This window comes from Lutjanus erythropterus, chromosome 23, assembly GCF_056507025.1.
Source record: "Lutjanus erythropterus isolate fLutEry1 chromosome 23, fLutEry1.hap2, whole genome shotgun sequence".
Taxonomy (NCBI): domain Eukaryota; kingdom Metazoa; phylum Chordata; class Actinopteri; order Lutjaniformes; family Lutjanidae; genus Lutjanus; species Lutjanus erythropterus.
Window position 1 is genome coordinate 26,062,148 of NC_139339.1, and position 16,646 is coordinate 26,078,793.

The following is a 16,646-nucleotide window of genomic DNA, read 5'->3' on the forward strand; positions in this document are numbered from 1 at the left end:
GGCCAAGATTAGTTTCCTTTGCATAGTGGCTGGGCTCAACTTTAGAGATTGGATGAAGAGCTCAGGCATCTGGAAGGACCACTTCTCTTTTACATCAAAAGAAGCAAGTTGAGTTCTGGTAAAGATACCTCTGTTTAGATGTTACAAGGAACCATCGACCAGGAGGAGAACCCAGAACATACTGGAAGGATTATTCATTCCATCAGTCAAAGGGTTATCTGAGCTATGTTGCTTAGCCTGCTGCCACCACGACCTGGACCCCAACAAGCAGCAGAATGTGGATGAATGGGTGGACGGAGGGATGCATTCATCTACACAAACAATTTGCACATAGTAACCACAAGCAGATAATTTTGTGTCAAGATCAAGCATCTGACATGTCCACCACTGAGGAACTCAGGCATCTGGATGGAGATCACATCAGAACTACTGCTGTTTTGCATTAAAAGTAGCAAAATTCAGTTGGATTGGGGATCTGGTCAGGATGCTTCCTGGATGCCTATGTTTGGGTGGTTGCATGGCACCACCAGCTAAGAGGAGAACCCACAACATGCTGGAAGAATTACTCATCCCATCGGTCTGGGAATGTCTTGGGATAACCAAGGAGTAGTTGGCAGACATGGCTGGGGAGAGGGGCATCTGGGCTACCTTGGTTTGGCTGCTGCCACCACGACTTGCAGCACAAAACGACTTGATTGATTGATTGATTGATTGATTGATTATATTACCACGGATGAAAACATTGCAGGAGTCTCCGTGAAACTACCTCCACAACACCTTCACACTTCACAACCAGACCATTTTGTATCAAAATCAAGTTTCTGACATGTTCATTTAATTAAAAAAAAAAAGATTACTAGGTGCTGAAGAAAAGCTGGAGCACTCAGTCACAACAGATGCACAGTTCTGCTCTTCCCTTTTACAGATTTGGTCAGAAAAGGCTCCAGATTCCACATCTATGACAAAAGTGTAAATAGCATGCTGATGAGTCATGTTGAGCCTCATCCAAGTTATACAGTTTGAAAGTAATTCCACTTATTTGGTCATGAATAAGGAGAAAGGTGAAGGGATCATTGAACAGAAACATCAAACTATGTATTGTACACAGTGAAAAAGCAGCAAATATCTTGGCTCTAACAGATAAGGCCGAGTTTCTCATCAGTGTCGGTCAGCATTTTCCCACTGCAGAGAACTGGAAGAAATAGGAGGAAATGGGCAACTTCTATCACAAGAGACTGAACTATTCCAAAAGACAGCCATCTGGGCGAGATTATCAGAAAAAATCTCAGAAATGCCATGAACACCTGTTAGGTATAAAGAATGATTTGCCAGAGATCAGATTTTCCCTGTCTGTGAGGTCCATTTTTTTGTCCACAAATCAATCAGACCAGTAGAATCAGTTTCACATTTGAGAATTCAGCAGTGTGATTTACATCTATTGCAGAAAGAAATGTGCTCTTTATTTACTGTAGCAAAGAGGAAAGTAATGGTGTTGAGATTGGGGTGATGGGTGGGCATGTAATGTGTCCATGTCCAGAATTTATGTCCATGACTTTACAGTTTGACAGTTCACAGTTAACGTTGGCTTTTTTCCTGAAAGCATGATCTTTCTCTAACCCTAACAAAATGTTTTAGTTACTAAAAAATACCTATACTAATAAGCAAATTAACTAGAGTTTAGTTAAGCTTACACACCAGAGGCTTTGTTACACTAGACCACCTGTGAAGTCGTCTTTAGAAACTGTTTGGAAAAGGGTGGACACTTGGCAAAAAAAAAACTTGGCAGGTGATTGAATTAATAATCTGTCTATCATGTCTAGTGTGGGCTAACTTCAACCAGTGAGATCAAACTCTTGCCGAAGCCGGTTGGGAGAAGAGCAAAAACATCTTTTCCACTGAGAAAAGCCTTCAGTGTCGTTCTCTGCTCGCCTTTCAATGAAGAAATACCCTCCAGTTCTGATATAACTGATGCTATCACAGTATCTTGTTCCATGTTCCAAGTTGGTTCCATGGATGCTTCTTGCAGTCATCACACCTAAAACCATGCCCATAGCTACCAGTGGTCCCTCCTAGGACACTAACTGACCACACCACTTTTGGCACGTACATCAGCACGTAACTTGAAGCCAGATGGATTCACACGTGATCTCATGATCTTGCAAATCTAGCTGCCTTACAAGGCAGTAGTATATTAACGAAAATCATAATTTTTATTTAACCATAACTAGAGATACCATTTTTTTCCCTTCAAAATTGATTCAGATATCTAAATTTTGCATATCAGTCAATATGGTGTACCAAGCCGATACCAGTGCATTAAAAAATGAGCATGACTTCGCCATCCTGGGGTAAAAAGGCATATGGGACGCTGCTGGGAAGCAGCAGGGTCCTGCTTCATGGTTAATAAATTATGTGATATCCAGTATTTTAGGCTGTTTGGAGACATTTTCTGATACTGGTATTGCTATGGAAACCACCCTAAGCTTAACCATTTCAAAAACTTATCAAAATGTATATGTCCTCAGAGAGGTGATGTTCAGGCCATGGTGGACACTGTTCTATATTAACTTATCTTATTTCTCTTTTCTGAACTTTCTTGTGCAGTTATGTGGCTGTACGTATGAGCAAGGTGAACATACTAAAGGTTTCTGCAGGTATGACTGAAGTGATATGGTATACAGGATCATTTACCAAAATCATAAGCTCCACTTCACAGCCACCTATTGAAAATGCATTTCATTCTGCATGAGCCAAAATTCATTTTTTGCTTCACAGCAAAGTGCACAGTGATGAATTGTGGCCAAAAACATAAATATTCAAAACACATTCATTTGGCCTGTAGGAATAAATATGGGTTAATAATCCAAAGGCACGGAAAGAGCCCACATTGTTCAGTAAATGTTTGCTGAAATAAATATTAAACATGCATAAATGTGCTCACAAAAACTCTGCCATCTCCCCTTTGACACTCTGCTCTTTAAGTGGCCTTGCACAGCTTCCTTTGACAGCTCAAAGTGCCTTGAAACTTCCCTTACAAATTTTTCGAGGGGAGAAACACGAGGCAGAACTGAGAAAATTAAGAAAAATGTTCCCGTGTGTAAAATCTATCAATAAGCCTGCTTTCCGTTCTGTTTTATGGAACAATCCACAACCTGGCGTGGTAGGCCAGTCCAGAACCTTCCTGTGTTTGTCTGCAGACATTCAGTTTGTCAGTCTTATCAATATAGGGTTGGATACAGGCCAGAAAAATACAATAAAAATAATTCTAATTGATTGGTGACATATTACAACCATAAAGTGATCAATACTAACACAGTTATCTAATGGAAGCCTTGAGCTTTAATTGATTCAAGGGAAACTATTTCTTTCTTAGATTTTCATTTGCAGGGTTTCAATGGGCAGCTTTGTTAAACCATATCAGGCGGTTCCTTGCATGTATCATCAGTATGACTGTGTGATGTGCATGCAAAAGCTCCTCTGCATAAAGGCTACTGTAGACAACCCCCCCCCCCCCACACACACACACAGCATCTGCACCAGGCATGGATTCATGTGTGCACTCCCTAATCTTACTAGGGTGAATGTCACCGCCATCTCCAGTGTGCTCGCGAGGTAAGAGATAATCTAATCACTAGGGAGACACAAAGTAGATGTGGGGTAGGTGGGAAGATGGCGCGGAGCTTTGAGAGGACGGGGTGGGAGGATAAAAAACGAGGCGGGGGAGGACAGAGGCCGCAGCGAATCTTTGAACTCCCCTGACAAATAATTGAAGGACATAAGACGGAGTATAGAGCGACGACAACAAATGGTGATAGATGAAAGCTTTGACACCGGGCAGCTTCTTGTGTTGTAGGAAAAAAGATGACAGAAGGTGAGAGGATGAGAGAAGGTGAATGCTACCCTAACAGATGTCCACTTAATGACTCTGTCACACCTTTTGGATGATTTTCTTTCTGGACATGCAATTAGGAAGACTGACCCAAATGGAGGGGCGTGGTTCATTCCCCCATGTAGCCATGTGTCAAAGTATCCTTGAGCAGTGACTCCTACAGGCTGGATTTAATCCAAACTGGGTTCAGTCAGCAGAAACGCTCCAAAATCCATTTGTGTCTATGTGTTCATGTAGTCAGCATGAACGGTCGGTGTGGTCATAAATTTTGGGATGCATGTGGACTAAAAGTGGAAATATATGGTAGGTGGGCATTTACAACCTGCAGACCCTTATGACTATGTGGCTGTACAGGCTTGGGAGGGTTGCTTTAAAAATATATTCCAGTACAGTTACTAATTATCTGTTAAAAATGTAGTCAACTTTTGACAGAAAATCTGTCTGTATTAGGGCAAGAATTTTACCAGAACCAGGCCACTGTAGTGAAAACCCTGGAGTTCCCTGTAATGCCACTACTACCCACACGGCCAGTTTCACACGGCCAGTTTTGAACTGGCCATCGTGCCCTTAAACAAGGAAGTCGTGGCCTAGAAGTGAGCTTGTGACCGGAGGGTTGCTGCTTCACTACCCCTGATCTATAAACAGGATAAATCTGGGTGGGGAAAGCGAACGGCAGTGCTTAACCCTCCCACCCTGCCACCATTGAGCAAGTCTCTTAACCCCGGCAGCTCCGGTGGAGCTGCTCAGTGGCCAGAAGATCAGACTGTGGTTGTACTGGGCAGCATCCAGGTGTGAATAAGTGTAAATGTGTGATCGAGGCTTTCCTGCAAAAGAGAGGCTTCCTCTCAGTGAGCTATTCCTGAATGAATTTTAGATTTTATGCAACGCTACAGAGATGCTTCATCTGGACGTTTTGCGTCTCACATAATTATTTCCAATATTCTACTTTTGACTCCACTACATTTTTAGGAAGATTGTTGTTCCTCGTTACTTTTAGTCTAAGCAGAGCTTTCAAAACAGCTGTTGGCATTTTCTCTATCCTAAAACGCAATTGGTCACACACTGTCTTCCACACAGAAGGAAACCAATCACAGTACTCACTCTCAATTGAGATTGATGTAAAAGCAGAAATACGTCATCCAGATGTGCTCCGTAACAAGAACAAGCAAGCTCTCCCTCTTTCATTCAAACTAAACTCTGTAATGGTGACGGCAGGAGAAAGACTAAATTAAATCTCAAGATGTTGTTATGATTAGAAAAACAGAAATAATTCCAGGTAGGCTTGTTGGATTGTTTTTATCATGGTGAAAAATACCACATAATTAAGGAAAATACTGCTCCTGAAGACAGACAGAAATCTCAGTTATTTAACAGACTTGGAGAACAACTTACAGTTGACTTCAATCTAATTTCATGCAGTGATTTTAATACAGTTACATCAGAAAATGACAACAGCTGTCCTTTTTGTTTTTGATTGTATTTCTATGCTGAAGTGTTTATAGGTGTTTCTATAGACTTTGAGTAGCAGAGTGGTTCTACAAGCAGGTCAGTGCATCATCAGGTGGTTTCAGAGAGTTACAAGCTTCTGTAAATGCATCATGAAAACAATACAGCAATGTACTGATATTAGAAAATGTACTTTGTAATTTGTACTTAAGTATTTTTAAAAGCAAGTACTCTAGTACTTTGACTCAAATAAAATTTTACCTGGAGAGCCCAGGGAGGTTCCTCTGAATTCTGTCTGAATCCACTCTGACTGTCTGACATTGACTACTGGTGCTAGTTTTATTGGGTCTAATGGTTTACAGTCTGTGTTTGTATTGATTACTTCATATATTGTAATTAATCACCATTATGCCCCAATAAATTTTTATATTTCTCAAGTGCCAAATTGGCTTTTCCCAAAAAATGACTTAAATCCAAGCTTGCTGTACTAAAAATGTAATGTAATGCGTTGGTGTGGGAGTGTTGGTCAGACGAGGAAATATGATCCAGCAAGTGTAGATTGAATAATAGATCCATGAGCATGAAGGCTTCATTCACCCATACATTGCACAGCAGTTTATAATACCATAAGATGGGAATTTAATTGAATTAAGCCATTCATCATACAAAGTAATCCACCAGGAACGAGCATGAAAATTTATTTGATTGGCCAACGCGGTGCATTGCCAGATGATGTCGCATTGCGTTGCAGCAAATGTTGAATAAGCAGATTCAGCTTTTATTTTTGCTGGAGACAGACCCCTATCGCACCAACACAGTGCATTTTAACACAGTGGTAATTTTGGATTGTCTAACAGTGGCTGAAACCACTCTCTGAGTGCAACAAGTTGGTGCAAATCTGAAACGCGCAAACAGATGAGCAACTGGTCACATGTGCAGAGATATGACAGCAGTCTTAAAACACTCTTAAAACAACTACTTGAGTCACTTTTCACGTGAGCCGCAGAGTGGAACACCTTGAACACTTTGGAGGACAGACTGTCTTAAAGTGAGCACCATTATCCCCATTTGCACAATTCATTGTGTCAAAACAACAAGGGCACAAAAGACAAGGTTCTAGGAGAGAGAAGAGAGAGGCGGCGTGATGCAGGAGGACTGGAGGCCTGCATTCATTCCTTTTATGAGAGCTGCTAAGAGGTGCCTAATTGTCACACTTCTAATTCTGTAATTCCATTTTATCCGGTTATCTTCCTTCTCTCCCTGATACAGTTGTCTTTTATTAAATCTCTATTAAAGTCATTTTATGCAGCGTACCCTATCAGTGGCAAATTCATAGTTCACCGATCAATCAATCAATAAAAAAATTATTTATATAGCCCAAAATCACAAACCACAATTTGCTTCAGGGGGCTTTACAATCTGTACAGTTCGAAGACCCTCTAAAAAGTAAGGAAAAAAATTCCCCAAAAACCTTTTAACAGGAAAGAAAATGGAAGAAATCTCAGGAAGAGATCCCCTCCTAGGATGGACAGGTGTGCAATAGATGTCATGTGTATTTATAACTAGAATATTCACATGGGGAATCTTAAATGGCATTTTAGACAAGCCAAGTGCATAATATTAAAAATAAAGTAACATACCTCAAGAACAGAACAGGTATTTACATCCCAGAACAGGAACAAGTCACTACGGCTGCAACTAACGGTTGTTTTCATAGTTGATTAATCAGTTGATTATTTTCTCGATTAATCGATTAATAGTTGTTTGTCCATTTTGTCTGAAAACGGTGAAAAATGTCAATCGGTGTTTCCCAAAGTCCAAGATGACGTCCTCAAATGTCTTCTTTTGTCCACAACCCCAAACATATTCAGTTTACTATCAGAGAGGAGTAAAGAAACGAGAAAATATTCACATTTAAGAAGCTGAAATCAGAGAATTTTGACTTTGACTTTTAATTTTAGTGTATTCACATGCTCCTCAGTTGGTCCAAAGTCTTGCATGGGTCTAGCTTTGCAAATTCACCCATATCCGCAAAACTGAGACCCAGAGCTGACCCGTTACCCGCAATTATCTCTACATCACATCTGCACCCACATACTGACAATGAACCTTGCTGCTGGCTATCAAAAGAAATACTCTCTGAAACTATTTGCAAGCTGCAAAGCCACTGACATTATTCTCATAGTCTTTGAGAAACAAAATCCTCCAAAACATCCGGCTTGGTCTTTGACGATGTACTGTTCACAATTTGGTACCCTCCAGAGAAGGTGATTTTTGAAGTTCACACTCAAAAAAAGATGAAGTGATGACGACTCAAGATAAAAGAAGGCAAAGCAATATGCAAACCTTAGAAAAATGTGTCACCAACCATCTTTAATCCTCAACCTTGGTTTTTCATTGCTTTCTAATCCCACTGATCTCTCCTGTACTGATCCTAACCCCCTTATTCCTCTAACGACGACACTGGCCAGTCAAGCATCAATATCCGCTCGTTAGCATGCTGGTTAGCGCTGGTAAGAGTCTGGTATGCAGATAAATGCATGGGTCTGAATCATTCTGCGCGGTTATGTTTCTCGGCAGGGCTCCGCTTTCTCATTATCGTAAGCATTAAGATGCACAAGAGGCAGTCAGACGCCTCCAGTGATCACCATCAATTACATGGTGCCCGTCGGGGGAGCTGGCCTGAGCCTGTCAGCGAATCATCAACGGCGAGATGAGGATGAAATGACAAAGGCCCGACGTGCAGCTATAGTTAGATGCTTTCAGGTTGGCGCTTCAACCCGCAGCCATTTCACTTTCCTCCCTGTGTCAGGCCAGCAATTATGAAATCAAATTAAACTGAAAAAGAAAAAGAAAGCCTTATTTCCAAAGACTCTGATGCAAACCAAGGATTCATTAACTTAAGTGTGGCCTTAAAAGCCACAGCAGGTTTTTAGAAACTGGATCTTAATTTATTAGTTTCACTTCAGCTCACTTCATTGATGGGTTCTGGGGACACGGTGAATCTGTCTCACAAAGTTAAAACAGAGTCTCATAAGGTAGGAACATGAGCTGTCAGACAGGTTTTACACAAATCCACAGTTTAACCTGATTATCTAAAGTCCTAAAGTAGAAGTTTAACTAGGAGTGAACACTCACAAAATGTTTTAGAAGTTGCATCTAAAAGGAGAGGAGTTGGTTTAGAGTTGAAAGATTAATTGCTTAGTCACTATTTTGATAATAATATTTGTTTCTGTCACTGTCCAAGCAAAAATGCCAAAAGATTTATAGTTCCACCTTCTCAAATGTGTTGTTTTTTCTATATTTTAATTATATTTTGAATTGTCAGTTGACTTGGACCCTGGACTTGGACCCCTAACTCTGGGGTTAGGGTTATATATCAGCTTCAAATACAACCATAGAGATGAATTCACAGCCCTACATAGGTAGGACTTATTGTAGAGCTATTTGGTCGGGTTGTACTGGGTGTAGTCAGAGTATGAGTACCTTACTGTTTGTATTTTTATGGTAACTTGGGTTGGGTATCAAATCTCAATATTTCTGCCACCTTTTCTGATCTTTCCCAAAACTCTCGACTTTCTGGTATGATATTTTCCTCATGTTTGGTATGGTCATAGCAAAAAGGGTTATACTGAGAGAGTGGAAATCTGTTCCCCCTCCCTGCTTTAAAAAATGGCTAAATGACAAGGTTTCTTGTTTATGTCTCGAGGAAATTCGGTATACTTTGTCAAACACTCACCTCAAGCTTCTTAAGATCTGGGGACCTTTTATTGATAACATTAGGAGCGAGAGGTGTCATACTGGGACCTAATCATGCAGGACTGCATTGAATTGTGCTGTACTGTGTTGTATCACTGTATCATTTTTTCTGGCCTTCTTGTTTCTTGGCAGTATGGACTCTTTCTCCAAGCCACAATCCACTTGTGGACATTTCAATCACTGTAGGGATTGATGTGTATGTCTGTGCCTGTTCTGTGAGCTGGTAGTTTGTCTGTTCTATTTCATTCTGTTTTGTCATGTCTGTTTGTCTATTTTTATGCTGTGTTGTGGAAAAAGAAAAAAAAAATCATAAATAAAATATTTAAAAAGTCTCAATACTTCTTTAGTACCAACTAGGGTTGGAGCATATGACAGTATATAGAGTGTGATGGTAGAAATGTGTCCACAGCAGAGAGATACTGCTTTTACAGTGGGAGCAGCCAATGTGATTTTAGCAAATAAACTATTACTGTGCAAGGCAGCTGGATTTACGAGATCACAAGATCACGTGAAAATCCACCTTGCCAGGCTTCAGCCTATCTGTCTGTGTCCATACCAAAAGTGGTGCAGCCAGTCAGCATCCTAGGAGGGGCTACTGGCAGCTACAGGCATGTTTTTTTGTGTGACGACAACAAGCGTCCACAGGATAGCTGATCTGACTGGTTGAAAGTTTTGAAAGTGCCTGCTCTTTTCCAAATAGTTTCTAAGGAGGATTTCCCAGATGGCTCTGTGGAACAAACCATCTGGCAAATCAGGTTAGATTATGTAGCAAATCATGGCTGGATTCTTGCACGATTCCTGCACGATCTTGCAATTCTCACGCGATTTTATGATCTTGCAAATCCAGCAGCTTCCGTTCTCTTAATACACCTATGCTTGCCTCACAAGGTTAGTGGCGGTAATTCTCTACAAAGCTGTTTAGCCAACCCCAACAGATCAAGAGAGTGACAAGAAAAGATGGAATGGAATCAAATAATCTGTGGCACAGTATGGTTGACCATTTCTTCACTGAATTTATAGAACAATTTATGTACAGAAAGACTGCATCAAATGTAATCTTGTTTACTTAGTCCCTGATCAGTTACTTCCTGATAGAAGTCTAAATCAGGTCCTTTTATTAATTTATTTGTCATTTTATCTCTATGTTAGACAGCAATTGTTGTCAGGAAACAAGGCTGAGAGACATGAAGGTCTATATATTTCATCAAGGCAAGTTTCTTGGACCTCTCTTTGTCTTCAGACAGCATTTAACATTTTGGCTTCTTAAGTTAAAGGATTCAACATTAGATTATTTAGATTTTCAAACAATACTCCGTCCAACACAGTGAAGGATCTGTCTGAGCTTTTGTGTTTATTAATTACATAATCACCTGTGTTAGAATGTATTTAAAGCAACCATACATTTCATTTACAGTCTAGCAGAATGAAATCCCCATCTTGCTATGTGGGGTGTGTTTTGTTTCTTGTTCTCTTGTTGAGCAGAGGCCCTCGATAAGACTGATGGCTGCTCTCCCTGTGTCATGCCTCAAGCTTTGGCTACAGTCTCTCTTTTTCTCTCACCCCCTCCCAAACCCACCCCAACCTTTCCTCTCCTGCCAAAGCGACCGTCAAGCCAAGCAGGGGCTGTACAGCCTGTACAGCAAGGCAGTGAGCCATGTTTCCATGCTTAGCTGGACAAGTCCAACCAATTCCATGTCAACAATAACAGATATTACTGACATAACAAGTAGTCGGTCCCTCGGTCCTGGACATGAGCTACACATCCACAGTTACACATCTGCACATCTGTTACAAATGCTTCTGAGAGATTCCAAAAAATTTGAAGGGAGAGGCTCTGTCTGTTCAGAGAGTCTCTGGACAGTTTGAAGGAGAGCGGTTTGCTTTCAACAGTCATGTTTTCTAACAAGTTTATTAATTCAAAACAACAATCTTAATCTTGCACATCCTTTCAACACCCTCCCACTCCCCAGCTACTGTGTTTTAGGCTGTGCAAAATGTTAAAGATGTAATGTCGAAAATAAAGACGAAATTTTAAGAATAAAATTGAAATGTTGAGAATAAAGATGAAATTTCTAAGATGAGGTTGAAACATTGACAAGTCAAAATGGCAAGAATAAAGACGAAATGTCAAGAATAAAGTTGAAATGACAAAAATGAAGTTGAAATGTCAAAAATAAAGACAAAATGTTGAACATAAAGATGAAATGTCAAAATTAAAGATGAAATGTTAAGAATAAAGAAGTGTTGAGAATTAAGTCAAAATATCTAATAAAGATGAAATGCCAAAAATTAGATCGAAAAATTGAGAAGTCGAAATGTCAAGAATAAAGTTAAAATGTCGAAAATGAAGATGAAACATCAAGCATAATGTCGAAATGATGAAAATACAGACAAAATGTTGAAAATAAAGTTGAAATGCTGAGAAGTTGAAATTTCAAGACTAAAGTCAAAATGTTGAGAATAAATTCAAAATGTTGGAAATGAAGTTTAAAAGTTGAAAATAAAGATGAAATGTCAGGAATAAGATGAAATGTACAGGAAAAAGTGGAAGGGATGAAAATAAAGTCAAAATGTCAATAATAAAGTTGAAACTTCAGTCTCAGGCACAAGAAAAAACATCAGAGGCGGAGGAGGTTTTTTGAGAGGATTTTGAGAAGAAAGTTGAAATAGTATTTCAAGAATAAAGTCAAAATTCTATTGCCACTTCATTCTCAAAATGCAAAATTAAAAAAAATTATCTGCTCATTACACATTACCCCAGTACTCTTCTGGAGTGACGGTTTATATGCCAGTTGAAGACATTCAGGCTAATTTAGTTTTTTTCTTTTTTTCAACAGCAAAATTTCATGCTCTTTACATATTTTGGTCACAGTTTTTAAACGCAAATTAAAGGGATCCCTCTCAAAGATTTATGTTATATATCCCTGTAAAAAAATACGTAAATATTAACAGATATATTGTTATGACATTTGTACACCTAAACATTGTGCAATGTATTGTGTTTGCCTTGAACATCAAAATGATCAGGTAGACCAATTTTGAAGAAATTTTGAGTTGCGTGTATGTTGTTATTTGTACTGTGCAGCCTCTGGTTGGTTTCTGTTGTCATCAGCTCTGCTATTGTGTCTCCTAAAGCTCTCATCAACAACATTCATCACAACTGTTCACTGGCTCCCAAGCCCCCATGATGTCACATCACTTTCTATGCTGAAGCAGCAACGCCATGTGAGACCATTTCCAGTTTTACAACAAAGCCCCCTGTTGTAAATGTCCTGCTGTTCATCTTTTTTGGAATATGCTGCGCTAAGTTAAAACTATCTGTTCTGTTTGAGGAACTCCTTTTCCTCCTCATCATTTTTCTAAAGGGCACAGAGTCTGTAATGTACTTGTCCTCCCACCTGTGTGTGTGTGTGTGTGCACGTGTTATGTACGCTGCAGTACATGTGTGTGTGCGACGTGGACCTGGTGAGGAGGGTGTGGATGATGAGGCGTTCTGTGGGCTGGAAATAAGGGCAGTAAAAAAAGCCTCCATATCAATAATCACACCACAGAGTCAAGCGTCCCCTCAGGATACAAGCAGAGACCCATGAGAGCAGACGTCCTTCATTCATCCATTAAAACATTTAAAAAAACACCTTGCAGCAAAGGTCGTCTGTGATGACTGAATATATAAGACACCAAGGCCACAGATTAGACATTCCTGTCATTGTGCACATGTTTAGATACATTTTAGAATATGGCCTTTCCACAACTGTACATTTTAGGTCCCCACCACCATTACAACACTTTCATTTTATGAGACGCAGTAAACACTGCAAGCTCTAGGAGCCACAAGCGAACTTCAGACTTCTCCTCTTGTTACCATCAGGATATATGGATTTAATGAGAAACAGTTAAACCAACGGTGAAGTCAGTGTCAGTAAAACAAAGATGGAAGAGAGGCTGGTGAGATGTCTAACCTGCGTCGACGTCCCTGCCTCCCTCTTGGTTCGGCCTTGAGAGAGCCACTGCGCCGTCACCGTCCTTCCCCCCCGCAGCCCTGGAGGACACAAAGCAGGATGGAGATTAACTGGATGCAGGAGAGAGACTGTGACCTTAACATACGAGGCAGGTCAGTGCAGAAGGTAAACGCTTACAGGAGAGAGGTTAGAGAGAGCGGCAAACTCAGCAGGGTCAACTTACCACACAGCATGGAGTCACTATGTCATTGAGCAAAAAGTGCAACAGCGTTGCAGTAAAATTACACTGTGAGCAAAACACTGTTCAGTATCAGTGTGAAAATACTGTGAAGGCAGTTTTTATATATTTTCTCTGCAGTGGTTTGGGTTTATTTGTTTTAAACACATAAAATACAAAAAGGAAAATTATTTAAATAAGAAAATTCTAAAGGCTTATATGTATATATTTGAAAACCACAGCCAAGGGATATTCATTCATTCATTTTCTGTAACCACTTAGTCCGTAAGGGTCGCGGGGCTGCTGGAGCCTATCCCAGCTGACATTGGGCGAGAGGCAGGGTTCACCCTGGACAAGTCGCCAGTTCATCGCCGGGCTGACACATAGACAGACAACCACTCACATTCATACCTACGGGCAATTTAGAGTCACCAATTAACCTAACATGCATGTCTTTGGACTGTGGGAGGAAGCCGGAGAACCTGGAGAGAACCCACACAGACACAGGGAGAACATGCAAACTCCACACAGAAGGGCCCTGCTCCAGCCGGGGAGCTGGGGGATCGAACTCAGGACCTTCTTGCTGTGAGGCGGCAGTGCTAACCACTGCACCACCGTGTCGCCCCGCCAAGGGATATACTAAAGTTAAAATACAAACTACATATTAAATGTAAAAGTTGAAAATTGCGCATATAAAATGAATATGATCATAGTTTAAAAATGCAATTGACATAGTTGCCATGCTTACAATATGAGCAACAGTTTCTAATTGTAGTCTCTCATGGATGATGACAAAGAGGAATCCATGAAATGCATGTTGTTATTTCACATAATCCCACGATATCTGACAGAAAACTGACCACAGGATGTTTTATACAATGAAAAATGAAGATTCTCAGCCTGTTGAGTTGTGGATTATTAACAGAATAATATCTTAGACCGAGGGATAAATCTGCATTCTTATCACTTTAAAGACAAATGTGGAGATTTGAAGAATGTCAAAGATAGTCAACAATGCAACTTAACAAAAGAGAGGTCTAATAATAATATTCTAATAATAATAATCATCAGGTATAAACTCCAGTGGAACCCAAAGAGTTTTATAGCAGAATAATTTGGCTCTTCAATATGAATACTTGTTTGTTTTAAGTCCTGTTTCATGTTTTTCATCTTGTTACATCATTATCGTCTTCTTAGCATCTTTTACGTATTTTTTTATCTTGTTACATCGTTTTTCATCTTGTTTCATGCTTATAGTCCTGTTTCGTCTTTTCATTTCCTTTACCGTTGTTTTTCATCTTGTTGCATAATTAACATCTTGTTAATGTCTTTTATGTATTTTTTATCTTGTTACATCGTTTTTCTTCTTTTTTTATCTTTATCGTCTTGTTAATGTCTTTTATATATGTTTCATCATTACATCATTTTTCGTTTAATGTGAATAGTCCTTTTTTGTGTTTTTCATCCCGTTACATCATTATCATCTTGTTCATCTCGTCTTCAACGTATTTGTCTTGTTACGTAGCTTTTTGCATTATGTTCTTTTAGTCCTATTTCATGTTTTTCATCGTTACATCATTATCTTCTTTTTAATATCTTGTATCTTCTATCTTGTATAATATCTTTAATATCTTTTATATTATTTTTCATCTTATTACATCATCACCTTGTTAATGTTTTTTCTGTCTTAATCCCCTTTGTTCAGTACTTCATTGCGCCAAAAGGTCTTTAGATCTGCACAGCTGAAACAATCCAATCTATCAGATAATTGATCGACAGAAAAGTAATCAACAACTGCTTTTATATGAAGTGTTTCAAGTTTCTGTAAGCAACAATGATGAAAAAGGGCTTAATTTTCCAGTTCCAGCTTCTCAAAGGAGAGGATCTGCTGCTTTTATTTGTCCTATATCAAGGCATCAAGGTCATTTCTTATCATTACACAACACAGGGTTGTGCAATAAAAGGAGATTTGTAGTTCCTTCAGTCTACACACACATACACACACACACACACACACACACAACATGTATACAGATAATTAAAATCAGAGTACAACAGGACAAAATATAAAACAAATAAAAATAAAGCTGCATATATATACGTGCACACATATATACCCCAGGAGATGTGTATTTTTTGAATTGGCATCAGGTTGAATGTGAACAGCGGCAACAAGATTGTGATGATAATTTGCTCGACATCTTTGTTATTAAAGTTCAACATCTGGGAAACACTGTCCATCAACACTGACTCTGAGCTGTCAGCATGCAAGACCGTTACACACAGCTGTGGCTATTATAAAACCATATTTTTATTAATCCATCATGTAACCATTGTCAGCAGTAATACTCTATCATCAAACATTAGAAAGGTAATCAGTGATTTAGTTTATAGCTCCTATCAAGGACTTTACAATGAGCTTCACAATGAAAGATAAAGGATAAAATGGAAAGACCAGCTAGAGGAAAATAAAACCTCTGATGTGAATAAAAAGGAGATATTCACACATCCAATTATCTCAGATGCAGGTACGCTGGAAAGAATCACTTCAGTCTTGAGAAAAGAGGATTCTGCACACCGCTCTTGCTCAGCATCACAATTTATTGATCCCACTAACGCTCCAGTCCCTCCGGACCTTCGTCAAGAGCGTTTCAAATAATTCTTACAACACCGATCTTAAATAGAAAACGCCCCGCCAGTCCCATGCTGGCAAGACATCACGTTCATTAAAGTGAACAAGAGCTTCGTAAGGAGAAATGTTGGAGATTACCCAACGGCAGTACATTTCAGTGATTTCAAACATGACGTCTCATCATTCAGGTTCCGGGGCACTGAAAAGGTGACTCCACCAGAGGAGGTAACATCGATGAAATAAAGAGAAGCAAAGTATGTTGGATATTTATTTGCAAACCCAAAGGACTAAATGATGAGAAACACAGCATGTGATGTTCTGAGGGGTTTGAAGATTTTACAGACCTACTTCTGTTACACTCAAGGTACAAGTGGTGCATATGATCACACAACTTTGAACGAGTTATGAAAGCTGCACGACTGATGTTTCTACTTAAGATCAACGTTGTAAAAATTGTTTGAAACACTCTTGACGAGTGAAATGTTGGTACGATCAATTGATTGTGATGCTCAGCATGAGCAGCGTGTGGCATCTCCTTTTCTTAGGAATAAAAAGAACGTTAAAAATGAACACACCAAACTATTAGGCAGAAGGAAATTGTGAACACAACATCTGCAGTTGCAGTTGGTTTTCATACCATGGTGAATTTAAGTACAATTTTGACTCATTTCAGGGAAAGATTATGATATTTTGAACCACCAAGCCTCTAATGTTGTAAACTTCCTTAACTGTGGTACTTGACAC

The 16,646-nt window shown here is 39.5% G+C and overlaps 1 protein-coding gene across 1 annotated transcript in view; it reads right to left on the reverse strand.

The window, feature by feature from the left end:
* Positions 1-16,646, reverse strand: part of adam19a (ADAM metallopeptidase domain 19a) — a 300,955-nt gene that overhangs the window by 232,479 nt on the left and 51,830 nt on the right. The window contains exon 2 of the mRNA XM_084711868.1: positions 13,054-13,133. Coding sequence (XP_084567994.1) covers positions 13,054-13,133 — 80 coding nt within the window. The remainder of the gene's footprint in view (positions 1-13,053; positions 13,134-16,646) is intronic.